Below are 16,212 nucleotides of genomic sequence, written 5' to 3' on the forward strand. Positions count from 1 at the left end.
CCCCCTGCAGCCCCCCTCCACCCACACACACACAATCTCTCAGCTCTAGCCAACAGCTAATCTTCTATGTAGGTTTTCCTATTCTGGACATTTAGTATAATTGAATAGATTGGGACTCAGTGTGATATTTTGTTTTATGGGCAACTGCAACAATATTCCACTGTATGGGTATACCACATTTAGTTTATCAGCTCAGTAATTGACGGACATTTGTGTTATTTCTGCTCTTTGGCCATTAGGAATGGCTGTGTCTAAACTCTTTAAACCAACCACTTCTGGCACTATAAGCATTCTGTTACAATGAAACATATGAAGTAAGCAAAGGAACATCATGGTTTTGTTTTAGGGTTGTAACAATTGCATTGAAATCTACCTAGGATGCCATCTCTCTCTGAGTCAGGAACAACTATTTTTCTGCCATTGCTTAAGCATGTGAGCTAGCAAAACCAGTGTTGTGAAGGGAGTGAGAGTAGAATTTTTGTTTTTTTCTTTAATTTATTTCAGAGAGAAAGAGGAATAGAGGAACATCTCTTCATTGTTTTACTCCTCTATGTGTTCATTGGTTGATCCCTCTGTGTGCCCTAACCAGGGATCGAACCCTCAACCTTGGCTCGCCTGGATGACGCTCCAGCCAACTGAGCTACCTGGCCAGAAACTAGCTTTCCTGTCTCCCTCCTTATGCCCACACATGCTCTGTATTTGTCGTTTCCTCAGGAAAGGAGACGTGGCATTACTGAACTGCACAGCCATTGTGAATACCAGCAATGAAAACCTTACAGATAAGAATCCTGTGTCAGAAAGTATCTTCATGCTTGCAGGGCCTGATTTGAAGGAGGAACTCCAGAAACTTAAAGGTAAGTGAAATTTCTTAGGTATTTATTGCTTAGGAAACATTCGTTTTGATATTAAAACAAGCATATTTTGCATTTTATGTGGGAAAATTAAGGAGATGAAGCTATTTTTGCTGTTGTTGTTGTTAAAACTACAGCTTTTGAAAATTCCGCAGTGTGTTAGAAGTTGAACACTGAGACTTTACTCTCAGGAAAACTCCTCCGTCGTGTTCTTGAGTTTTGAAATGACAATCTCTGTAGCTAGTTGGATCTTTGGTAGCATTTTCCTGTCTACATATTTTCTTGCATTGATAGGCCATATATAACAACTTATCCTTTGTCTAAACAGAAAATTGTGTGTGTGTGTGTGTGTGTGTGTGTGTGTGTGTGTGTGAGACTTGATACTGATAGAGAATTTTTTATATACCTCCTGGGCCTAGGGTATTGCTCTTGTGAAATGAAATTGGCTTATTGATAAATCGAGAGTATACCTCAAGAGCCAAACAATTCTCGATTATTTTTGTACTTGCTACTGTTTTTTGTTTTTTTTTAAACCATGGCATTCTTCTCAGAGTGTTTCTTTAGAAATGGGGACAGGAAGAGTCCTGTTGGTTCAGAATCAAGTTTACCTTTATTTGCATTTATTTTCTTAAATTACCAACCCAGCAACCTTTTGTTATTGTTATTTGAGCCCAAATGGAATACTGTGAAATTCAATCATCCCATTTTATAAAACGTATCTGTGAAATACAGCAGTGGTTCTTACAATGTAAACAGCAAATCCCTCCTGTGTGCAGTCTTGATTTATTTGATCTTAACTATTTAACATTGACAGCTGCTTTCTAACTTCATAAAGATACTAGAATTTGAATAGGAATACTTCTAATGCTGGCTCCATGAAAGAGGGAATAGAGAGAAAACTGCATTATCTGGTCAAGAAACGGAATTTTGGCTGTGAGGGCAGATGGAGGGAGAACGCCTTCAATCAAACTAAAAAACATGACACCGTGAAGAACATGTAAACATTAGAAACCAGAACTTTCTAGGTTTTATGCCTTTCTCTTTTTTGACGTACTCCTTTATTTTTTGTGAATAAGCCTACCAGACATTTCTGAGAAGGGAGAAAAATCACTGAGCTCTTACTTCTACCTTCATACTTAATTGGCTGTTTGATTGGAAATAGAATTCTAAGTTCGAGATTCGTTTTAGATTTTTGAAGGCATTTGCTCCATTCTATTCTATTTTCATTTTTGCTCTTGGAATATCATGTGTTACGCTTATTGTTGGCCCTTTGTACGTTACTGATTTCTCCCCTGCAACCTTTATGATCTCATCTTTATTTCTGGTGTTCTCTTAATTTCACAGTGATGTTTACCTTGGTGTTTGCTATGGTTTGGGTATTCTTTGGAGTCTTTGAGTCTAGAAACTCGTATCTTTCAGTTTTGGAAGATTTTTTTTGTTTTATTTCTTCACTAATTTCCTTCCCTCTGTGTTCTCTGTTCCCTCTTTGAAGAAATCCTTTTGAATGTTGTACTTCCTTGTATATTCTTTCTCATATCTATTATGTCTTACTTTCCATCTTTTTATTTTTTGGAAGATTTCCTTTAGCTTTTACTTGTCTAATGAACTTCCTGTTTCTGCCATCATATTTTTTCACTTGGCTACAGCAGTTATTATATGAGTGCTTTTTCCTGTTCTCTGAATGTTCCTTTTTGTATAACACTCTGGTGTTGTGTCTCTGAGAGCAGTCGTGATTATGGTGTTGGGAATTTTTTGGTTTGTTTTAAAGTTTCCTTCTCTTCGTTGTCTGTTTTTTGAGCATTTGAGTCCTCTCCCCCACCCCCATTTTGTTAGAAGTTTCCCCCGCTTCCTGGTGACCCCTGAGTGTCAGCTGTATTTAAGACGGAGGAACTGAGAAACTCATGGGAGCCCATGTGCACGGGCGTGGTTTTTGCTGGGTGGCTCTTGAAGTGGATGATGAGCTGGAGCCCTGTTGTTTTGCTGGGGAAGCTCCCTCAAACCTCAGAATCTGTCGATCCTTTGGTTTGGGCCTGTTTGGTTTCTGGAAAGGACTCTTCCAAGGGTGTAAGTGTGAGTGTCTGCATTTGGAAGCCAACTTGGAGCGGAGATGTAGAGTCATCACACTGGAGTATTTACATTTTAACTAAGTCACCTCTTTTCACCTGTGCCTGGGGTTCCAGCTGGAATCCAGAGACTCTAGGTCGCGTCTCCAGAGAGTAAACCTTCCTGCTGCTCTGGTGGGCAAGCGCCGTGGCCTTGCTGTGTTGGCTGAGGGAGAGCTTGTTACAGATTTGAGTGTTCTTATGTGTAGTTTAACTCGACCTTTTCTCTTCAGACCACTTTGCACCATTGGCTTTAGAAGTACTCAGGACCTCTGACTTCTGAGCCTTTTCAGTAGTAATAACAGCAGTAGCTAACTTGTGTATACACTCTGCATATATCAACTCACCGAATCCTGCGGAGTCAGTGCTGCTGGTACCCCCATTAAATAGCAGAGTAAGGCATGAGGAGGCCAAGCACCTGCCCAAAGTGTCACAGTAGGAACGCATTCAACGCAGGACTGGAATTAAAGCAGTCTGTCTGTCTTTCAAAAAGACACCTTCAGAAAGGTGCAGACCACCTTTCTTCACGTCGGTTACTCCTTTCCTGCAAGCACTTAGGATTCTCTGCATTGCTGAGTCAGTTACTTCCGGCTCATTGGCTCTGCCTTCCAGAATTTTGATGGCGCTTGTCTGCTTCATGGTCTCGCCCATTCTTTTTGTCCCTGTTCTCATACCTATTCTGTTGCTTGACTGTCATTTTGGGAACAGGTAAGTGTTAGTGTTCAACCCATATTTTTGATAGAAATTTCTCAACATTCTTAATACTGTCTGTTAAATGCATTGTTCTATTGATGTTTGTCTAACACCACCACGACTCAAATATGCTCCCTTGTTCCCAGGTTGCCGGACGGGTGAAGCCAAGTTGACGAAAGGCTTTCATTTGGCTGCCCGGTTCATCATTCACACAGTGGGGCCCAAGTACAAGAGCCGCTACCGCACCGCAGCGGAGAGTTCCCTGTACAGCTGCTACAGGAACGTCCTGCAGCTGGCGAAGTACGGCCTGCTTGCCTCCCGGATGTAGCATGCCCTGCACCGTTTAGGGCCCGGCTTTAAAGTGGAACCTAGCTGTACAAGTCCAGTTCTGAGGGATTTGGGCAATTATGGAGGACCCTAAAGATGGAGTGAATTCTCTTCTGAAACTCAGCAGAATAAAAGGAATGGCTTTGTGTGGAGAGGAATGTGTGACTTCAGAATTTAATTTATTCCCATTTTACTAGTCTTTGTTTGGAATGTATTTCCCCTAAACGGTGAAATTAAATTATATATTAATATGATTATTAAATACTGCAGTTAACTATTACAGTAGACTTGTTGAAGGGACAGGAAAGGAGAAGTTAAGCTGCATTTTCAAATGAGCTGTGTGTTACGAGTGTTGGTAATTTCTGTTTTCTGGTTGGTTGCAGAGAGCAGTCGATGTCTTCTGTTGGGTTCTGTGTCGTCAACTCCGCCAAACGAGGTTATCCTTTAGAGGACGCGACACACATAGCACTTCGTAAGTGACATCGGTGGCACTGCATGAAAATTGGTGTAGCATCTCGCATGTGGGGTTGGGGTGCTGTACCTAAACTGAGTCTTACGTCTATTTTATCGCTAGTGAGATAGTTATAGCCAAAGAAGATTTGTAGCCGATCGTGGCCCCCTGGAGGGAAGCTCGCACAGACCAAGCACAGAGCCCTCAGCGTGCTTTCTTGTGCTGGCGTTTTTATCCATATGAGTAGAGGCTTGGGAGATTTGCCTATTAAATCTGGAAGTGATACCAAGCTAAGAAGTATGGTTAATGCATTGGGCATTTGAGTCATAGTTCATAAGAATCTTACCAGGCTGCAACAGTGAAATCAAAACAGTATCAGATTCCTGTAGCTCTTTGCAGTTGAAACCACTGCCGCGTTCACATGTGCTATTTGAATATGTGAAACCCTGCCGGTAGGTTTTAAAAAAGGCTGCGCTCAATCATCATGAGTGGGAATGTCAGTATGTAATACAACAATGTCATGTTCACCTTGAGGGCGTCCGTGATCTCGCTGTATCATGTGCAGGTCCATATCTCATCTGGAGTTTTGTATGTAGCTCTGCACTTCACACCCCATGAGACACTGGCAGCCTGGAAGTGACGGTTGGAAACACTAGTGGCATCGCTTCTAGAGAAGAGCGTGCTTTGGGCACCTGTGCAGCCCGTCTTCAGGGGTCTGCAGGGGTCTCGTTGTGGACTTGGTCTGCGCCACGTTGTTAGAGCAGCAGTCCTTAACCTCCCTGTGGGCATCGTAAACCCCACTGGGATCTGATGAAGGAAAGCTGGGGCCCCTTTCCCCAGAGGAGTGTGCGTGCGTGCATGTGTGCGTGCGTGCGTGCGTGCATATGGAACTTACACGCTGTTTCGGGAGGTTCTCAGATCCTGGTAAGGATGGTAGATAACAACCCCAACAGTAGAAGGCAGGTGCTAGACCACCTGATAAGGAGGGAGATTCAGTTCTGTTTGAGATAAGACGCTCTGTGATATGAAGGTATTTTAAGTGAACTTCCTGTCGCTGGAATGTTTGTGCAGAGGCCGAATGACCTTCTGTTGCAGATGTTCCTCGTTTGGGAGGGAAACTGTACTGGACGATCTTCAAGGCCCCTTTCTATCTCTAGGATTCAGAGACAAAGAGCTAAAAGTCTTACTATCCACCAAAAAATTGCAGATGTTTACGTATATAAAATTATTATTATAAAGCCTGGAATTTAGGCTGAGGGCATGTTCAGTTTTAAATAGTCTTGTTTAATAATTAACTTTTTAAAACTAAGATCCTTCTTGCTCAAGGATTTTATAGTAAATGTATATATTTTGTAAGTAGAGTGTATTTATATGCATTCTATTAGACCAAGCGGAGATTTTATCGTTTCATTTCATGTTTACAATGCTTCAAAATGTCAAGAATGCTTTACGTATGGCACTTGCTCAAAAAATAGGCGTTTTTAAAAAGGGATGAAGGAATTACTTCCGTTGCCTCAACAACCCTGTGTTTTAGGTAGTATGGTGTCCAGTTTACAAATAAAAGAGACTCAGAACTTTATTGTGTTCTCAGGCTTATTCAGACCTGAAACATCATCCAGGCTTTCTGGCTCTCAGGCTGAGTCACCTGTCCACTGTGCCTGAGTTGCAGCCGCCTCAGTGGGAAGCTGCTGTGTTGTGGCTAGCCCGAGGGGTTCCGAATGGTGCCTTACTGAGGCAGAATTCCTGACTTGACAGAACATGAAGCTTCCTCTTTCGGCAGGTCTCAGCATCCTCTGACCTCACTTATCCCTTGCCCTGAAATCTCAGAGCTGGAGCTAAGCCTTCCTTTATGTTTCCACTTCTTGTAAAGTAGTCATGTGGTTAGGTAAAAAGGCAGCATCATTTTATTTAAAAAAAAAAAAAAGCTCTGCAGTATAATCGACTATCTGTAATTGAGTCCTACTTTATACTTGTTTAATAATTTGTAAAGTTTAGCCCTGGCTGGTGTGGTTCGGTGGACTGAGCCCAGCCTGCAAACTTAAAGGTCGCCAGTTCACTTCCAGTCAGGGCACATGCCTGGGATGCAGGCCAGGTCCGCAGCTGGGATATGCGAGAGGCAACTAAGGGGCATTTCTCTCGCAGACCAATGCTTCTCTCTCCCTTTCTCCCTCCTTTCCCCACTTTCTAAAAATAAAAATAAAATCTTTTAAAAAATAGTAATTTGCAAAGTTTAAAAGGTTAAAGGTTATTCTACAACTGATTTTCATAGGCCATTATGGTGCTATTTTTCAAGGCAGTAAGTATTTGCTCCCAGCTAAAATTATCTGTGTTCTTTAGGCAGGGGTTAAAATCACTAGCCATTTTCTCCATTACCTGAAAAATTAAATTGGAATATTTATCTGTCTCTAGATATGAAGACCTAAAAAACACATTGATGTATTTTCCACTTTGAGTCAAATTTTCAACCCAAATCTGTCCAGTTGGCATGGGACGACTGGAAAGTGAGACTGCTGAGGTTTTTATTGTCCCTTTTGGTTTTGTCTTCTGCTGTCCGTGGCTTTTACATTCACGAGCTTAACTAGAATCTGTACAAATATAAATCTGTTAGTCTAAGAGTACTGTATGCTAACAGAAAAATATAATTTAGCTGCCTATTCTAAAAATGGTGAATAGCATTAATATTGTATAACAGGACCAGAAAGACTGACTCCTTTTTTGAAAAGAGAGATTAAGGATTTTTATAACTGGTTTTCATCAAATTTTAATGTTCCTGTCCAATTTTTAGGTAATTTGTAAAACAGTTTGCTTTGTACTGGCATACAAAAAATAGTGTATTGATTTTAAATTTTTCGAAGCCCAGTGATCAAATACATTTGTAATAAAATTCACTGATTTATTAAAAATAATAAATGATAATGATAATAATAATAAATAAAAAGACCCTGAAAAGGGGAATCAAGAAGTTGGGGTTTTGGTCCCAGCTCTGCCAGTATGACTCTAGGTCTGTGGCCCCAGATAAACGACTTGCTGAAGTGTCTGCCTGGAGCAGTAATTGTAGCAACAGCAGATAAAAATCAGCAGTAGCAATAAGGGACTTTCATGAAGCAATTTCTAGGAATTTCGTGCAAGAAATGTAAAGCTTTAAGATGGGCAAGTTAACGTATATTTTATACAGCCTATGCAACTTATCACACCTTAAATATAGTATCAAAAATATAATTAAGCTCATTAAAACACACACACACACACAGATAAGTGTGCCCTTTGCTCACATACTTTCTGAGCATTTGGGAAATAAATAGCTTGTAATCTTTGTAGTAGATATGGGCCAAGAACAAACCTAATGATGTAACTCCGAATCCTTAGTACCACAACCTTTGCTTCTTATTTCTTATTAAGCTCCTATGAAAATTCCTTTCATTTGAAACCTAAGTACAATAGCATTTTCCTGATAGATGAAGGGAGACTATGTATCTTTTTATTCTTAGTGCATGTACAGTTCAGTTCTTCTCCAGAAGAAGCCTAAAGAAACATCTGCATTGAAATGAACTTGTCAGGTTATTTGTTCACTCAACAAAACTTGGAATGCCTACTATGTGCTAGGCCCAGTACTAGACAGAAGAGGGCACAGTGGTGAGGAAAAAAAAAGATGCTGGCGTTTGCTCTTGTTGTGTTTCCAGGTCGGGAACTTTAATGGCCCAGATGTCATTCTCTCCAGTTAAGGGTTCTCTGTAAAAGTTAGGTACTTGACATCCTGGTTGGTTGCAGAGGGTAGTACACAGATAAAACTTTGGAAGGGAAAACCTGGTGTGGCAGGCGGTACTACAGCCTTATAACCATGGCATCACTTTTTTTACTTCTTCATGCAGAATTACTTCCTGAATGAACTCTGCTGAGGGAATTCAGTGTAATTACTATTTGGCATTGTATTATGTCTTCCAAAGGATATCCCACAGTTGTATGCTAGGAAGTTGTTATGTGTGAACAGTAAAACTTGGTGTCAGAGTAAATAGAAGGAAATCCCCTTTTGAAAGTTTATTTAAATACATTTTTAAACAGAGGAATACAGGGAAAAATGAAACAAGGATTTGTCACCCAACAGAGAGAAGTATGAGTATTTGTTCAGTCCTTCAGCAAATGGGTCTGTGCCATGAGGTTCTCAAGACACAGTGGTGAGCAAGGCAGACACTGTGTGGGTAGCCGGAGTCCTACCGTGTTAGTGCAGTTACCAGTTACCTGTGAATGATTGCTTACTGGCCCCACAGTGTGCTAGGCTCTGGTAATGTTAGTGTAACATACATTCTTGTATGCTGTGTATAATGTAAAATGGCCTTGAACAAACTCACAGTCTAGCTAAGAAGTGCTGTGAGAAGTTCACAAAAGGAGGGCTGCTCAAAGCACTGCAGGACGAGCAGAAGAGGGGTGGAGCTCTACACCAAGGAGAGGGCTTTGACTGGGCCTTGAGAAATGAGGAGGTGTTCACTGTGAGAGCATCATGGCGGGCGAGTGGTACTCTAGTGGCAGGTGACCGTGCACACAGAGGTAGGGTAGCATAAAAGTAAGTGGCGTGCTGGGAGTGAGTGCAGCAAAGCTGATTTGGCTAAAGTGTGTGGTATGGGGGAGGTGGGGAGTGGGACTAGGGCAGGAAGGGAGAGGTGGTTAGTTGAGGTCACTGTGTGAAGAGCTGTGCTAGGGACTTTTATTGTGTGAACAATAAAACTTGGTGTCAAAGTAAATAGAAGGAAATCCCCTTTTGAAAGTTTATTTAAATAAAGTTTTCCTAGGGGAAAGTTTCCTAAACTTTAACCTAGAAGCAGTGAAGAGCCATCAGAGTGTTTAGTAAGGAGGACAACAGAAGAGAACTCAGCAGCAGTGAACATGTGGAGAAGCAAGCAAATGGTTAAGAGCTTATTGCCAAAGTCTCGGGAAGCCTCGAGAGCAGCTGGAAGAGAGAAAGCATAGATGTTAGAAGTGCCAGCAACAGACTTTAAAGGACATGAAATCCACTGAAAATGCAACTGAAGGAAGAGGTGAAGAAAGTGTCAGAAAAGTCAGAATTCTAGCTTGGGCAAGCAGATGGGTATTTCTATGTACCTGGAATAAGTAGTACAGGTAAGGGAGCAGGTTTGCGGGGGAAGATGTTGCAGTCGGGTTTGGACATGCTGAGTTCGAGGTTTCTGGATTACGTGGGCATTATGCCCAGTAGGTGGTAGGGAATTCAGGTTTTTTGTTCAGAAAACAATATACAGATTTGACAGCCATCAGCATTTGGGGCAGTACCTAACCAGCAAATCAGCGAGCTAAAGAGAATGTATATGTCAAGAAAATAAAAAATGTGGAGGCCAGAACCCTGATGGACAGCATCTTGAAAAGGCGAGTCAGTCGTGGGCATTTCTGGCAGTGAAGCCGGAGAGCTGAGCTCCAGTCAGTGAAGGGCCGAGGAAAGACTGTCGGGTCTCATTATTAGGGAGTTGGCCGCGAAGAATCTGGATACCATAGAAATTAAGAAAAGTGTAATTCAGCTTTGGTTTGGTGGGGTTTTGGCAGGAATGAAAGGCTGACTGGGACGGCTAATGATGGAACTGAATGAGTGGAGAGACGCCTGTGCTGGATCATTCTGGTCAGAGGGCGGCCACGGGGGATAAGAGGAAACTACCAGACAAGGGAAGACTGGAGTCAGTGCCTGCTACAGCCAGGTGCTGCTCTGGACTCTGGCAGTGAGGCAGTAAATCCAACAAAGCTCTTGCCGCTGTGGAGCTTCCTTCCCAGTGGATTCGGGGAGTGGGGGGTTAAGGGGGGAGCACGTATCCTCAACAGGAATCTCCACGGAACAGCTGCTCTGGTCGCTCTGGAGGAGAGCAAGTCCGGAAAGGCTTTTTGACTCGGGAAGTCCGGGCGGACTTGGCCGATAAGGTGCCACTGGGCAGAGACCTGAGTGAGATGAGGAGTGTCCACTGCAAAAATAAAACTTGGAAGGGCTTGATTTTTCTTCATGCATAAGTACCTTTTCTTACTGAGTAATCTTTCTTTTTTTCCCCCCCTTAGGCACTGTGAGGAGATTCCTAGAGATTCATGGGGAGACTATTGAAAAAGTAGTATTTGCTGTCTCTGAACTGGAAGAGGTATTTTGCTAGTTATGTTTCATTGTTTAAATCTTACAGAACAATATTCGTTATGAATTAGAGATGCAAAAATCTGTAACACGATATTAGCAAACCGAATCCAACAACAAATAAAAGGGTTCTGTACTGTCACCAAGTGGGATTTAGTTCAGGAATGTAAGGTTGGTTCAATGTAAAAAGATCAATCAGTGTAATGCACCATAGTAATAGAATAATAGATTAATAATTTTAAAAAAGGATAAAAACCACATGATCATCTCAGTAGATGCAGAAAAAACATTGGACAAACTCTAACACCCTTTCCTGGAAAAAGTGCTCAACAAACTAGGAATAGACGGGAAGTTCCTTAACCTGACAGAGGGCGCCGATGGAAGACCCACAGCTGACCCACAGCATTTCACCACCCAGCGGCGAGATCCCGGAAGCTCTCTGCCGAACGTCAGGAAAAGACAAGAGTGTCCAAGTCACCCATCCTCTCCAGCACTGTGCTGCTTCTCCCCAGGGCGTGTGGGCAACAGGAAGAAATAAAAAGCACCCAGACTGGAAAGAAAGAAAAAAAACTACTTCTATTTGAGATGACATGATCTTGTATATAAAAATATTAATTAAGTCTGCAAAAATACTATGAGAATAGCTTTCAGAAACGTTACAGGACACAAAATCAACATAAAAGTAAATGGTGTTTTCTATACTGATCAACTTCCCAAGCTTTTGTGGACTCCTGCTGGGTCCACCCCCGGCCAGTTGATCCCTTTCCCAGGTTAGGCCGACAGACCTCTCAGGGCAAGCTCCTCAGCACCTCCCCTCGGGCCATTTTGACTTCTATTGCGCCCGTGCTTCCTGGCGACCTCCCAGCGGTTCAGTAGATGCTTCAGCAGGGACGAGAGGGGTGTTGGTCCTTGCCAGGCCAGTGCTGTGATCCCCCGCCTCTGCCTTCCTGGGGAAGCACACCAGCTTACGCTCCCCAGCACAGTAGCTTCAACAGTGTCCAATTCCCTTTGCTTCCTTACTTGCTGATAATTAGCTAACTGTCTACACTAACAGTTCTACAGAGTCAACAAAATCTCTCTCAAAATCCCAACTGACTTTTTGTAGAAATTAACAGATTGATCCTAAGTTTCACATGGGCGTGCAAGAGACCCAGAATAGTCAAAACAAAGCAAAAACAAAAAAAACCTTGGAGAGGGGAGAAGTGGGAGAATTCATGCTTAGCCCGTTGGGAAACTGACTCCGAGTCCTGTGATCAAGACTGCGTGGCACTGGCATGAGCGTGAATGTGGAGCTGCGGGAGGGGATGTTGGACAGGATGGCGGGACAGGCCAGTGCGGAAGCAGCAGCCTTACCGACAACGACGGCCTCAGAGCAGCTGGATCTCTGTGTGCCAAGCAGAGAAGGTGGGCCACTGCCGCACAGCAGACACACACGTGAGCTGCTGCGTACAGGACTTACGCACAAAGGCTGAAACAATACAACTGGTAGCAGGAAAAACACAGGTGTAAACATACGCATCAATCTTCGTGACCTTGGGTTAAGTGATGGTTTCTTACATATGACATCAAAAGCACAAGCAGCCAAAATAAACATAAATCAATCAGTCACTCATAATTCACCATAAGAAGGTAACCCAATTTTAAAATGGGCAAAAGTTGCTATTTACGCAGAGGAGTTGAAAGTTTATGTCCTCGCAGAAACTCACAGAGCGCATTTACAAGAGCTTTGCTCGTGTTGCCAGAGCGGGAAGGAGGCAGCACGTCCCGCAGTGAGTGAGTAGGGGGTAAGATGCGCACGTCCACACAGGGGCGTGTAGTTCAGTGCCAGAAGCAGCTGTGGTGCTGAGCCGTGAAAAGATAAGGCGGAAACTCAGATGCGTATTACTGAGTGAGAGAAGCCCGTCCGAAAAGGCCGCATACCAGGATTCCAACCATATGACGTTCCTGGAAAAGGCAAGACTGTGAAGACGCTGAAAGGACCAGGGGTCGGGGCTTCAGACGAGGGGAACGGGCAGAGCACGGAGCTTTTCAGGGCAGTGAGAACGCTCCGCATGGTGCCGTCGCGATGGAGGCAGGTCACTGCACATTAGTGCAGACCTGTGGAACACACACCACCAAGACTGGATGTCACCTGCACCACGGGGGATCGGACGTGGCATGGCAGGTCCGTCACTTACAACAGATGTGCCCCCGGGTGGCTGTGGATGTGTTCAGACGGGGATGTAGGAAATCTGCCTACCCTCTCCATTCTGTTTTGAACCTTAAACTGCTATAAAAAAGGCCAGAAGTTTTAAGTAGACATTACTTCAGAAAAAATACACAGATGACCAATAAGTACATGAAACGACGCTCCACAACATTAACAATTAGGAAAATGCAAATCAAAATAACTTCGCATCCATTAGTGTGGCTATACTTAGTAACAAGTGCTGGAGAGGACATGGAGAAATGAGAACCTTCATGCACACCTGGTGGTAATGTGAAATCACGCAGCTGCTTTGGAAAAACAGGCGGTTTCTCAGAAAGTTGAGCCGAGTTTCCACTCTCAGGCATGTGCACACAAACACTCGTACTTGAAATACAAGAGTGGGCAAAAGTAGGTTTACAGTTGTTCGTATGGAAAACAATACAATAATTAGCCCTGACTCGCATGGCTCAGTGAATTGAGCTCCAGACTACGAAGCAAAGGGTCACCAGTTCGATTCCCAGCCAGGGCACATGCCTGGGTTGTGGGCCACGTCAGGCCCCCTGTAGGGGCTGTGCAAGAGGCAAGCAGACATTCATGTTTCTCTCCCTCTCTCCCTCCCTTCCCCTCTAAAAATAAATAAATCTTTAAAAACAATAAACTTAAAAAAAATTTTAGGATGATGAAAAGGGAATAGGAAAAATATGAGCACTAAATACCTGTAATGTATCATGGGCTCGTAAATGAGTCCAGTGAGCCCACTCACAGGGAGGTTGTAAGATAGAATGAGTTTCACTCTAATTTGTTTTTGAAAAAGAAAAATTTACCTTTGTTCTTTGGGAAACCTCGAAGAATAAAAGTTTTGGAATAACAATTCACAAAGAGAAGCATTAAAAAAAATCCTGAAGCTTCAGAAACTACCAATATCTTTTCAGTCACTAATTTTGTCATGTAAAAATGTTATATAAATGAAATAACATGTTATGTGACCTTTGATACTGGTTTCTTTCACTTAGCATAATGCCTTTGAGATGAACCCAAGTATCGAGTGTACTGATAATCTGTTAATATTACCGTTGGATAGTATTTCATTGTATAGATGCATCACAGTTTATTCATTCGCCCTTCCTTTTTTATTATTGTTGTTCAGTTGCAGTTGCCCCACCTGTTTCCATGTTGCTCTCGCCTGCCCTGCCTCCCAGCCCGCTCCCGCAGTCAGTCCCCACCCCATGGTCTGTGCCCGTGAGTCCTGTGTTCATGTTCCTTCACTTGCCCCTTCCCCTTCTTTCCAGTCACCCTTTCAAAGTTATTTGGGTTGTTTCCAGGTTGAGACTATTACAAATAAAACTCCTATGAATATATGTGAATTGGTAAAAAAAAAATCCTAAAAAACTAAACTGGGTCAGCATACCCTGATGGCACGGTGAGGATGGAGGAGGTAGCGTCTGAGTCGAATCCTGGAAGACAACTGTCGTTAGTCAGGTGAAGGGTGGGGAAGGCCACAGGGTGGCAGAGCTCCCCGTTCCAGGCCCAGTCCCCTGGATTGCCAGAACGGGAGTTCACGAGCTATGGATGTCCTGGTCTGTAACCCAGAGCAGATGGAGGGTCCCCGACAACCTCCAGTCCGAGCCTGGAGGAGGGACGGTCTTCCTCCTCGCTGGAGGCCGTCTTCACAGCGTGGGAACAGCACCGAGCACCGCGGGCGCCTGCGTTGCCACTTTGTGGTTTGTCACAGTTCGTCTTGCTTTTCTGACGCAGGCCACTTACCAAAAGCTGCTACCTCTGTACTTCCCAAGGTCGTTGAAGGAGGAGAGGCGATCACTGCTGTACCTACCTGCAGACATCGGGAACGCGGAAGGGGAGCCCGTGGTGCCTGAGCGGCAGATCCGGATCAGCGAGAAGCCCGGGGCCCCGGAGGGTGAGTTCTGCCCGCCTCAGTCGCCCTCTGAGGACACCGAAGGGACCGAGCACCTCGGACGTGGGGGGTGCAGCCAGACCCTGGGGAAGCTGCCTGCTAGTGGGACACTAAGATGAAGGCCAGCCTCAGTGTTTTCAGAGTCTTACGTTGAGATTTACGCTTTAAATTAAAAAGTGAAAAAATGCACCCACACGTGTAATGTCAAGTCTGTGTTAGGCGACAGAAATTCAGAGGTGGCTGACAAGCAACATTGTTACCCTCATGAAGTTCGTGGTTTCATTCAGGACACTGTGGAGACACTGGTCACATACATTAACATCTAAAATTTTCAACAGCATCCTCTAAAGCCATACCTAACATTGAATTCTAAGACGAGAATACTGGAACTATTCATTTTGTTTCTCTAGGTTCAATCTACTCACATAGATTGAAACATGGGCAGAGCTCGGAAGGATGGAAGGCCTTCTGGACCTGTCCTGTGTGACAGCGTGCGCTGATCCTCCAGGGTGTATATGTCTGAGGTTATAAATCACTTCTGCAGAGACAGCCTCACAGGCTTCAGTGCTGGAAGTCAGTCTCAAAATTCATCAGCTTAGGAATCACATCGTGATGAGCAGCATCAAGTTCAAATCTCTAGAAGGCTGCTCATCTCCTTTTAATGACCAGCACACGGACTTTGGTCAGACAGAGGGAATTCTAAATGGCGGGGCATCAGGTGATATCCCGGAACCAGGCTTTGCTGGAGGGCACCCGTGTTCTCTAGGCAGCCCCCAGTGGAGCACACCCTTGGGTTATGCCCAGAGTCATTTGCAAATCCCCATCATTGTGATTGCCACTATAGGACAAAACTTTTCCTAAGTGCATACAATGTATTTTGTATAGCAAGGGGTAATGAATAGCAAAACTGACTTGAGATGGTATTGCTGGGCAGTAGATGAGACTGACTCATTAGCCAAAGGTTCTGGTCTGTCCACCGTTCTCAAACGGTGATTTATTTGCATCTGAATCTCAGGAAATAGTGTCACTTCATAGATATAAGCCCTAGTGTTCATAAATACTTTCCGATGGAAGGTTAACTCTGTTAGAAATAGATGTAAAATCAGCTTTACTTGAGGGACTGAAAGAAGATTCCTGTGTATTTTTTAATAAAAGCAGACTCTTCTACGCTGTGGGCCTGTCGCAGCCTGGAGCAGCAAAGCAGGTGTGAGGCAGTGCTGGCTGGGTGGCCGCCAGGCCGAGCTTTCAGGTGCTGGCTCCCGGTGGTCCCGGGGAGTTTTGTTTGTTTTTCTTTTAATAAATTGTTTTAACAGATCTGGTAAGGCAGTGGGGAACACACTGAGTAAGGCGTGATCCGTGAGCGATCACAGGGATAAATCAGAAAGTGAACTCACTCGCAGTGAGAGCCGTCATTGTTACGGACCAGAATGGAGGCAGGACCCCTGCAGAAAACCAAGATGCGGAATGGGAATTCGCACATTCCTTAGTGGTTGGGGTTACACCCTGCAGTCCTCGTCCATCCTGCTTTCCTCGTCGGGTACCTGACCCAGGGCTGAAGTTTATGTACCGACCCATC

The 16,212-nt window shown here is 43.9% G+C and overlaps 1 protein-coding gene across 7 annotated transcripts in view; it reads left to right on the forward strand.

Annotated features, from left to right (window-relative positions):
- GDAP2 (ganglioside induced differentiation associated protein 2) overlaps positions 1–16,212 on the forward strand; it is a 57,695-nt gene that overhangs the window by 8,139 nt on the left and 33,344 nt on the right. For all 7 annotated transcript variants that reach the window (XM_045816656.1, XM_045816660.1, XM_045816659.1 and 4 more), the window contains 5 exons: positions 715–854; positions 3,793–3,946; positions 4,357–4,445; positions 10,470–10,546; positions 14,480–14,639. In XM_045816656.1, the coding sequence (XP_045672612.1) occupies positions 715–854; positions 3,793–3,946; positions 4,357–4,445; positions 10,470–10,546; positions 14,480–14,639 (620 nt within the window). The remainder of the gene's footprint in view (positions 1–714; positions 855–3,792; positions 3,947–4,356; positions 4,446–10,469; positions 10,547–14,479; positions 14,640–16,212) is intronic.

The sequence above is a fragment of the Phyllostomus hastatus genome, unplaced genomic scaffold, assembly GCF_019186645.2.
Source record: "Phyllostomus hastatus isolate PE091 unplaced genomic scaffold, TTU_PhHast_1.1 phas_scaffold_216, whole genome shotgun sequence".
Taxonomy (NCBI): Eukaryota; Metazoa; Chordata; class Mammalia; order Chiroptera; family Phyllostomidae; genus Phyllostomus; species Phyllostomus hastatus.